Source organism: Trichosurus vulpecula, chromosome 5 (genome assembly GCF_011100635.1).
Source record: "Trichosurus vulpecula isolate mTriVul1 chromosome 5, mTriVul1.pri, whole genome shotgun sequence".
Lineage (NCBI taxonomy): Eukaryota > Metazoa > Chordata > Mammalia > Diprotodontia > Phalangeridae > Trichosurus > Trichosurus vulpecula.
The window spans coordinates 189,695,046-189,704,954 of record NC_050577.1 but is presented as its reverse complement, the minus strand read 5'-3'; the positions used below and the strand labels follow the sequence as shown (position 1 = coordinate 189,704,954).

Here is a 9,909-nt window from a genome sequence, read left to right as displayed (position 1 = left end):
CACATATACCTATAACTTAAGAGGACTTACCCTGAGTCACATAATCAGTATGTGTCAGAAACAGGACTTGAACCCACTTCTATCCTGGCTCTGAGGCCAGCTCTCTATTTATAATTTTCTCTCTCCTCTTCTTCCTCTTTTCCGCCTAGTAATAGTAACAATTATGTACTATTTGTTTACATATTTGTAGTGCTTTACAGTTTTAAAGCACAACAACTCATGACATAAAAATCGTTGTGTCCATACTCTTGTTTGGGGCATGTGCCCCTGTTTGACAGAGAGGTTTGGTGAAAATTCTTGAACGGTATCTCTCTCTTTTTCTTTCTTTCTTTCTTTCTTTCTTTCTTTCTTTCTTTCTTTCTCTCTCTCTCTCTCTCTCTCTCTCTCTCTCTCTCTCTCTCTCTCTCTCTCTTTCTTTCTCTTTCTTTCCCTTTCCTTCTCCTTCCTTCCTTCCTTCCTTCCTTCCTTCCTTCCTTCCTTCCTTCCTTCCTTCCTTCCTTCCTTCCTTCCTTCCTTCCTTCCTTCCTTCCTTCCTTTCCCTGGTTGGGCTGTTGAACAAATAACTGAGAGTAGGATACATGAAAATCCACTTAACAGCAGTCGTTCATATTGAGGGAAGGTAAGGAGATAGGGAGGTGAGGCTGGGATGAGAGGCGGAGCCAAGAATGGAATCTGAAAGAGATTGTGGGCGGGCGCTGGCAGGGAGAGAGAGATGGTAGGCTTCTTATCATGTTAAGCCTTCAGAGTAAGAGGCTCCTTGTTAGCTGAGGATGCTTAGAGAGCGGTAGGGTGTGCTGGGACTCGCAGCTTATCACCACGCGGACCCTGCGGCTCGGAGAACACCCGGGTTGGCAGCAAAGCCTCGCCCATTCCCAAGCCTCATCCCTTCATCCTTAGCTAGTCATCAAAGAGCAGGACCGCTTGACACATCCTTGGAGAAACCCAGGCGAAGGAAAGGAAGAAGAGGAGTTGTCGGAAAGAGAGAAAAGGGAGGATGCGCCCCCCGGGAGTGGCGACGGTGCCGGCCATCTGATCCCTCGGCACCAATACGCCATTGTGAGCTGAGGGAACCAGCCGGAGAAGCCGAGCGGGGGCCGCCGGCCGCCTCTGCCCAGACAGCGGCTCGCTCCCTCCCTCGGACCCGTCAGAGCTGCTATGGGAAGCCGGCCCACGAGGGCGAGCGGGAGCCTCATGATCCTGCCCCTGCTCTGGTTCTTTGTGCTCCTCAAGGTAAGGGAAACGCCGACACCCTCATGAGCTGCCTTTTTGGCCACAGCGCAAGCTGGCTTAGCCTTGCCAGGCTCTGTCCTCTACAATGCGAGCCAGCATGCTGGGATAGGACAGATGTGCTGTGGCTGCAAGTGGGAGAGCCAGTTGCGCTCTTGGACTTGAGAGTGTATGTTTATTCGCTTCATATTCTTTGTATTTGGTTTGGGGCCTTATAGGGAAAGGGGGGAGCAGTAAGAGAAGTTTGCCTCATCCCCTGCCGCTCTCCCATTGTGCTTCCCCACCCCCAACATTCAGAAATGGGAGTCAGAGTCGGAGGTGGGCTCGTTGGCTAAAGCCGTCTAAAGAAAAATGAGGTCACTTTCCACGCACCTAGGCCGTTCGTTGCTTTGCTCCCCCAACCTGGAAGAGTATATTGCTCTGTCTTTAATTTCTTTCCTGGCTGTAGACTGCAGATGTTAGCTATAATTATGCATTTTTTCTTGAACTGAGATTGCAAATCATTATCTTTGCTTAAAGGCACCGCTAAATAGTAACTCTCTAGGATTTTTCTTTTCTTTTTTTTCAAAAAGGTTGGGAATCACAAGTCCTTGGCATATTGATGCATTTGGGAAGGTGCCATCATGAATAGTAAATGTCTGGAATCCTGTTACAATTAACTTTTCAATATCTACTTTGAACAACTGCACTTCGAGTATTTTTCTTGGGGGGAGAGGGTGATTATTGAACACATTTGCAGTAAGCAAAAATAATCATAGGATTATAGACAGAGCTGAAAGGTACCTCGGAGGCAATTTAGTTGAAGCCCCTCATTTTACAGATGAGGTAACTGAGGCCTGAAGAGGTGATGTAACTTGCCCAAGATCACATAGCACTGATTATTTTTAAGACTTTTTTTTGCAAGTTGCTAAGTGCCTGTACTCTACAGTATAAACTTGTTGAAGATTTTCCTGAGAAGTGGTGTGAAGTTGTAAATTAATTATCTCCCACTCTGTCTTCAGGAGTTCTGTTTTAATTCTTTCCTTAGTCACTACATTCTTCAGCAAGTTGAAGACTAGAAAAGAGAATGGGAGCTGTTCTTTTAGCACTACAGTAATATCTAATCTTGGACACCAAGGAGACATTAATGGATGGAAATGGTTCTCGTACCAGAGATGTTCAATTCTTGTCTATATACTCCATGAATTAATGAATATTTGTCTGTGAGACTGGTGCTATGCAAATAAGAGTGATATTTTATTTTAAATCTCTCATATTCTCCACTAGAGTCCTGCTGATCTTACTACAGTAATGACCCTGGGTCAAAGGCTGAGCCAGACCACAAAGTTCTGACAGGTACTGCAAAGCTGCAAAGGCTTTGAGTATAGGCCAAGTGATGTCTCTTGTCTGAGTACAAGCCAAGTTCAGAAAGGCTCATCACCGAGTTGGCTGCATAAAAAAACTGATCTCAAAGATGATCTACTAATGTATAGAGGGAGTGCCATCTGTGTGAGTGAAATGAATGCTCATACTTATTAAATTATGAATCCTTAAATATTAAGTATATTCTGGTTTACCTTGAGTGTAAGCATGGTAAGACATACAAGGAGACATTAAAAAAAAGATTTATGAGCAACTTTTGCAATACACTTTGGACCTACAGGAAGCAGCAGCAAAGCAATAGATTTAAATTAAATGATTTAACATAAAGTCTATTAAGTTAGCAACTATTTCTAAAAGCTTTTTCTGTAGGGAAAATTTGATTAGGCTTAGCACTTTCCATTTTGGACTTTGTCCCTACTAATGCTTGCAGTTTCTTGTGAAATGTCTCTGAATTTTTCTCTGCTATTTGAAGACTCTCATCACTAAAAGGTTGACCACCAGGTGATTCGAAATAGGGACAGGGAAGCTCAGTAAGACCATGTACTAAGGCACTGTGATCTGTGTTAAAGGACATATCAATGCAATTACAAATCTTTTGAAGCATTGCAAATTTTACTACCTTTTCAACCTTCAGAATTCAAAATCTGAACAAAAGGTAAATAGATACCACTTATGTGTTTGAATATGACACATGGCGTCTAAATACCTGAAAACACCTGGATGATTCCTTTTTAGAAGAAACTTTTCATCCATACAGATAAGACCTTTTGGCATAAAACACAAAGTCTTTACTGAATGATGTAATAGTTGAAAGAGCACTGAATATGGAATCAGAGAAGCTAGATGCAAATTGTAGTTCTGTTATTCACTATCAGTGAAGTGAGTGACTTTGGATATGGCTGAATCATCAAAAGCATATTATATTGGAATGTAGAGTGATTACTCATGTGTGATGAGTCATAAACCATTCACCAAAAAAGAAATGACCCCCCAAAAATATAGCCTCCCATAGTTTTTAGGATGGCCAACAAATCTTCAGAGTCCTTTTATTACCCATGATACGTAAGTTAAAGCCTCTAAGGAGTACTTTAACATTAGATTAGGTTTATAACTTTATTTCTCCTACCAATGCAGGCTAACTGATGTTCCCTAAACTTACACCTTACTAAATAAGAAATCAGAATGCTTCTTATAGCCATATATTAGTGAAACACAAGTTCAGGCACCTTATGTTTATGATAAATCCATTGTTTTGTTTGCTTTCATTAGATACCATGAGATTAATTAATATATGAATAAATTATTAAGATATTAGATTATTAAGTGAGTTTTGTTTTTCCCAACAACATTTTGGCATTTGTAGAAAAGCTTCAAGAATAGATGACTGTAAGCTAATGACTTTGTGATCCTTAATTAGGGAGCTAATCAAATAAAAGACAATATAGAGTAAGGGAAAGGGCTCTGAATTAAGAGCAAGGGAAGTCCTGGGATCCATTCCAGACTACTTGTATTACTTCAGGTCAGTCATTTAATCTCTCTGGTCCTCTGCTCCTTTATCAGCCAAATGGGAATTGGACTAGGTTATTCTAGAGTCCTTTCCATATCTAAACTTATGATCTTATGAATGCAACCTAAACTTGTATCTGCTGTCTCATTCTTCTGAAACTTTCTATAATTATCTCAACTACAATATAAGAATTTGGACCCAAGAATATCAGGATCATTGTCTAACTGCAAAAACCTTACCTCTAGTTCACCATCATTTACTCTTTTATCAATTGAGATAGAATATGGAAGATGCCAACATATGTCTTCATTGTATCTTCTTCTGGTTCATGCCTACTGAGTATGGATGTTCTTCAACAACTCTTGGACCCTCTTCTCTTCTCTATATTATCTCATTTCATGATTTCTCACTTCTTGATTTCATCTACTCCAATGAGTTCAGTTAACATCTCTATACAGGTAATTCTCAGGTCTACATAGCCAATCCTAACCAGTCTCTTGAGCTCCAGTCTTGCATTACCAACTGCTCTTGGATATCTTAAACTGGATGCCCATAGGCATCTCAACTCACTATGTCCATGATAGAACTCATTATCTTTCACCCAAAACTTTTCTATCTTTCCTAATACTATTGAGGGTACCACCATCCTCCCAGTCACTCAGCTTACAACCTGGAAGTAGCCATCCTCACCCCACTTATCCAATCTATTGCCAAGTTTTGTCTACTCTACATTCACAGTTTCTCTTGTATATGTAGCCTTCTCTCTTCTCACTGAACCACTACCTTGATGGTGGCCCTTGTCACCTCATGCCTGGGTCTTTTGCAGCAGTTCTTCTAATTGGCTCCTTTGCCTTGTGTCTTTGCCTACTCCAATCTATGAATGAATCAGCTGTCAAAGTGATTTTCCCATATAGGCATACCTCAGAGATATTGTGGGTTAAAGTTCCAGACCACTGCAATAAAGTGAATATTATAATAAAGTGAGTCATGAATTTTTTGGTTTCACAGTGCATATAAAAGTTATATTTACACTATGTCATGGTCAATTAAGTGTGTAATGGTATTATGACTAAAAACACACATACCTAAATTAAAAATATTTTATTGCTTAAAATGCTGATCATTATCAGAACCTTCAGTGAGTTGTAATCTTTTTGCTGATGGAGGATTTTGCCTTAATGTTGATGGCTGTTGACTAATCAGAATAGTGGTTGCTGGAGGCTGGGGGGAGCTGTGGCAATTTTTAAAAATAAGACAACAATGAAGTTTGCTGCATTGATTGACTCTTCCTTTCACAAAAGATTTCTTTGTAGCATGTGATTCTGTTTGATAGCATTTTACCCACAGCAGAACTTCTTTCAAAATTGGAGTCAATCCTCTCAAATCCTGCTGCTGCTTTATCAACTAAATTCATATGATATTCTTTAATATTGTTTGTGTCTCAGGGAATAAGGAGGCCCAAGTAGAGGCGGAGAGATAGGGGGAACATCTGGCTGGTGGAGCAGTTAGAACACACACAGTATTTATTAAGATCACTGTCTTATATAGGTGTGGTTTGTGGCACCCCAAAACAATTACAATAGTAACATGAGACATCACCTGTCACAGATCACCATAATAGATATAATAACAATGAGAAAGTTTGAAATATTGTGAGAATTGCCAAAATGTGACACAGAGACATGTTGTGATGATAGCCTGTTGGGAAAAAATGGCACCTATAGACTTGTTCTATGCAAGGTTGCCACAAATGTTTCATTTGTAAAAACAAAAAACCCCCCAAACAAAAATCTGCAATGCTTAATAAAATGAAGTGCAATAAAATGAGGGATGCCTATATTGAAATTGACTTGTCATCTCTCCCAACCAATAAACTCTAATAACTCTCTATTATCTCAAAGATAAAATGTAAAATACTCTGTCATTTAAATTGCTTCCCACCTTTAACCCTTCTTACCTTTTCAGTTGTCTTATACCTTCCATCTACTCTATGATCCAGAGACTCTGGCCTCCTTGCTTTTCCTCACACATGGCACTCTATCTTCCAACTCCATGCCTTTTCAATAGCTCCTTCTACAAGCTGGAATACTTTGCTTCCTCACTCCTGCCTCCTGGTTCCTCTATCTTCCTTCTAGATTCAGCTCTAATCTCACCTTCTGCTGGAGCTATTTCCTGGTCCCCTATGGCTAGTGCCTTCCCTCTGAAGGTACATTGCATTTATGCACATAGTTGTTTTCATGTTGTCTCATGCATTAGAGTGAACTCTTTAAGGGTAGGGACTATGTTTTTGCCCTTCTTTCTATCCCTGGCATCATCCCAGGTACTAATTAATGCATATTGACCAATTAACTTCCTTCTCTTAAAGATAGTAGTAGGCTGGAATTTATTTTCCTTGAATCCACTGAATTGGTATACTTTTTATATTTGGCCCCTCTTCTATTTTTCTTATCTATTACTATTTTGAAAAGAAAAGCATTATTTATTTCTACTCCCTTATAATTCTGGAAGGTATTTTATATTTATGCCCACAAGGCATGAGTTTTGAGACTATTCATGCTATTTACAAGCCAAAAAAATAATCTGTTTATCCTTGAATGTATAAAATGTACCAGAAGAAAGCTTTTTCTCTCCTATGCCCATTCTCCCCACAAACTCCTACACAGTAGCTTTCCTTTTTGAAATGGCATACATATTATGACCTGGCCCGCAGGTCACACAATCGTGGGTTAGCGAAGCTGGAGAGGTCCGGGGGAGCTAGGCTCGAGGGGAACCTAATGGCTCTAAGGGCCAAGAGGCTCGGGAACGGGATCACGGAGAGGAAGGAGACTAGACGCGCTGCTGGTGAAAAATGTCTCTCTTTGAAGCTTTGTTTTAAATCTTTAAGAAAAACCTGTTCTTTGGATAGTTGTGATCCCATGATGTCGATAGACGCGAACACTTACCTTAATGGGGTTTTCGGAGTCCGGACGAGGGGGCGGGGGCGTCTATCGGGTCCCTGTCCAGCGTTCGAGCCCCACGTTGGGCGCCAATTGACCTGGCCCGCAGGTCACACAATCGTGGGTTAGCGAAGCTGGAGAGGTCCGGGGGAGCTAGGCTCGAGGGGAACCTAATGGCTCTAAGGGCCAAGAGGCTCGGGAACGGGATCACGGAGAGGAAGGAGACTAGACGCATTACTGGTGGAAAAATGTCTCTCTTTATTGTTCCTGGTAAGGGTTTTTATGAGCATGTTATCAGAATGCCACGTCCCAGAGGGGTGGCTATGCATAGGACGCAGGCCTGCGTCATTTCCCAGAGATGAGAGTTGGCCAGGAAACGAAAGATAAGCGAGAAATGAAGGCCAGCGAAGGGAGGGGGCGCGGGTCAGGCAGAGGGGAGGGGTAAGGCGATTTTCCAGTCTCCGGCAATATTATATATTGCAGAGTGGAATTTATAGTCTTTGAATTTCATCCCAAACAGGTAAGGGCACTGACATTGCAATAAACTACATTGTCATTGACTTCTGTGCCATCTGACTTCTTTGATGAATGTCCAGCCAGCTAGCCAGCCTCTTTCACATATAGCATCACTGTTGAGTAGTTGATGATGATTGACTTTAATATGTGACTGTGGTTAAAAACGATCTCTGCTGTGCACATCTGCCCATGTTTTTCTTTAGCAATGTGAGAACATATGGAACATATCTGTGCTCACATCATGACAAGTGAAGACAGATAGGAACATGAAAAAAAATATCAACCTAGAGCAGTCTTAGGTGTACTTCAGCTCAGATATTTTCATAAGAAAATAAAATAAAAGAGTATGCCCCTTTTGTCCTTAATTTGAAAATTTATCATTCCTTCTGGCTTCTGAAGGAATATAAGGTTATGGTTACATAAAGGAAAGATTTGATTTCAACTCACAAATATCTAGCTTCTTAGTAAACCTTATATATGCCTTCCAACTCTAGTCCTCAGAGTATTCTGAAGGATATTCAGTATAGGTTATAGTTTGTGCACTTATATATTTAAATGCTTTACAAGCTATGTGATTTTCTTGGTGTGGTGCTCTCTACCTGAATGTCAATGGCAATCCCTCTAGACTCTGGTAGGCAGTTTCATAAATAGCTGGGTAGAACAATCTAAGAACCTGGTGTGTAGATTTCTATAGGTGGGCTTCTCTGCATTTGACTAGTTTGGTGCTGAAATTACAGACAGTTGACCTATCACTGGGCATACAACTTGAAGCTTTATCATCTTGGAGGTGTCTGCTGGAATTTGGTTTTTATTGGCATAGCCTTCAGGATCCCAGGAGCATGTTTGCACTACAATAAGGTGTAGCATAGGACTGCGAAGTTAGTGGAACATGTAACTGCAAATGCAAAGAATAAAGTTTAGCTCTTCGATGCTAATAAGAAGATTCTAGATCTGGGGTTCTTAACCTGTGGCCCATGGACTTGTTTTTTAAAAATATTTTGTTACTTGTATTTCAATATAATTTGTTTTCTTTGTAATTCCATGTATTTTATTTTATATACTTAAAAATTATTCTGCCAAAGGGGGTGTGAGACACAAAAGAAGTGAAGAAGCCCGGTTTTGGAGTATAGTACATGAAACAGAATGAACTAAACAGAATTGAATGAACTAAATCATGCTCTATGTTTCTCCACAAACATATGAAGAGTGTATTTGCCAGATAAAAATGTTTCTGTTAAGGCCTTTTTGTTTTTATGTCAACAGACCCCATTCCTTCATGAATACCACTACCAGTTTTTCTTAAATATTGATTTCATTAGGTGACGACGAGGATAGTGCTGGACTTGGAGTGAAGAAAAACCTTGGTTTAGATCTTGGCTCCAACATTTATTGGATGTGTGACCTTAGACCCAGCATTTAACCTCTCTGAACTTTGGTTTCTTCATGTAGACAGTGGGATTAATAATACTTGAACCACATACCTAACAGAATTATTAGAAAAGTGCTTTCTAAGCTTTTTATGTTGTCCAGTCGTTTTTCAGTTGAGTCCAACTCTTCGTGACCCCATTTGGGTTTTTCTTGGCAAAGATACTGGAGTGGTTTGCCATTTCCTTTTCCATCTCATTTTACAGATGAGCAAACTGAGGCAAATGGGGTTAAGTGACTTGCCAAGGATCACACAGCTAGTAAGTGTCTGAGGCCAGATTTGAACTCAGGAAGATGCATCTTTCTGACTCCAGGCCATGCACTCTAACTACTGTACCATCTGGCTGCTCTTCTAACTCAAAAGTACTATTTAACTTTGTTATTATAGTATTATTCTTCCCAACCTGCACCTTACTTCCCTCTGTTGTCAAGTACCATCAAAATCCCTCTCCCTACCTTTTGAGATCCTTCAAAATCTGACCCCATCCTACAACTTTATTTCTCACTCTGTGATATCATCCCCTTCCCCTCACCCCTTTTATAATCTCTGTTCTGGTCAGATTTTTCCCCCTAACTCATTTATTGCTCTAACCTCCTCCCTGTAGCCCTCTTCTCTGTTTATTCTAATCAACAATCCTTTAAGATCTAACTCAAGCCCCATCTCTTCCATAAAGCCTTCCCTATGTACTCCAGATCTCAGTGATCCCTCCTTTTCCTAAACTCCTATAGTGCTTATGGTCATAGACTCATTAAAGGACTTTGGAGATCATCTGATTCACTGTCCCCATATTAGAGATGAGATAACAGAAAACCTAGAGATGTCAAATTACTTGCCAAGGCCACACAACTAGTTAGAGACTCTACTAAATAATTTTTTTGTAGTCAACAAACAGTAGATACAGTAGATTCTCATATTCTTTATATCACTTAGTAAGT

The 9,909-nt window shown here is 40.4% G+C and overlaps 1 protein-coding gene across 1 annotated transcript in view; it reads left to right on the top strand.

Moving 5' to 3' along the window:
* The first annotated feature begins 1,155 nt into the window (after nt 1-1,155).
* PTPRO (protein tyrosine phosphatase receptor type O) overlaps nt 1,156-9,909 on the top strand; it is a 211,090-nt gene continuing 202,336 nt past the window's right edge. The window contains exon 1 of the mRNA XM_036759490.1: nt 1,156-1,230. Coding sequence (XP_036615385.1) covers nt 1,156-1,230 — 75 coding nt within the window. The remainder of the gene's footprint in view (nt 1,231-9,909) is intronic.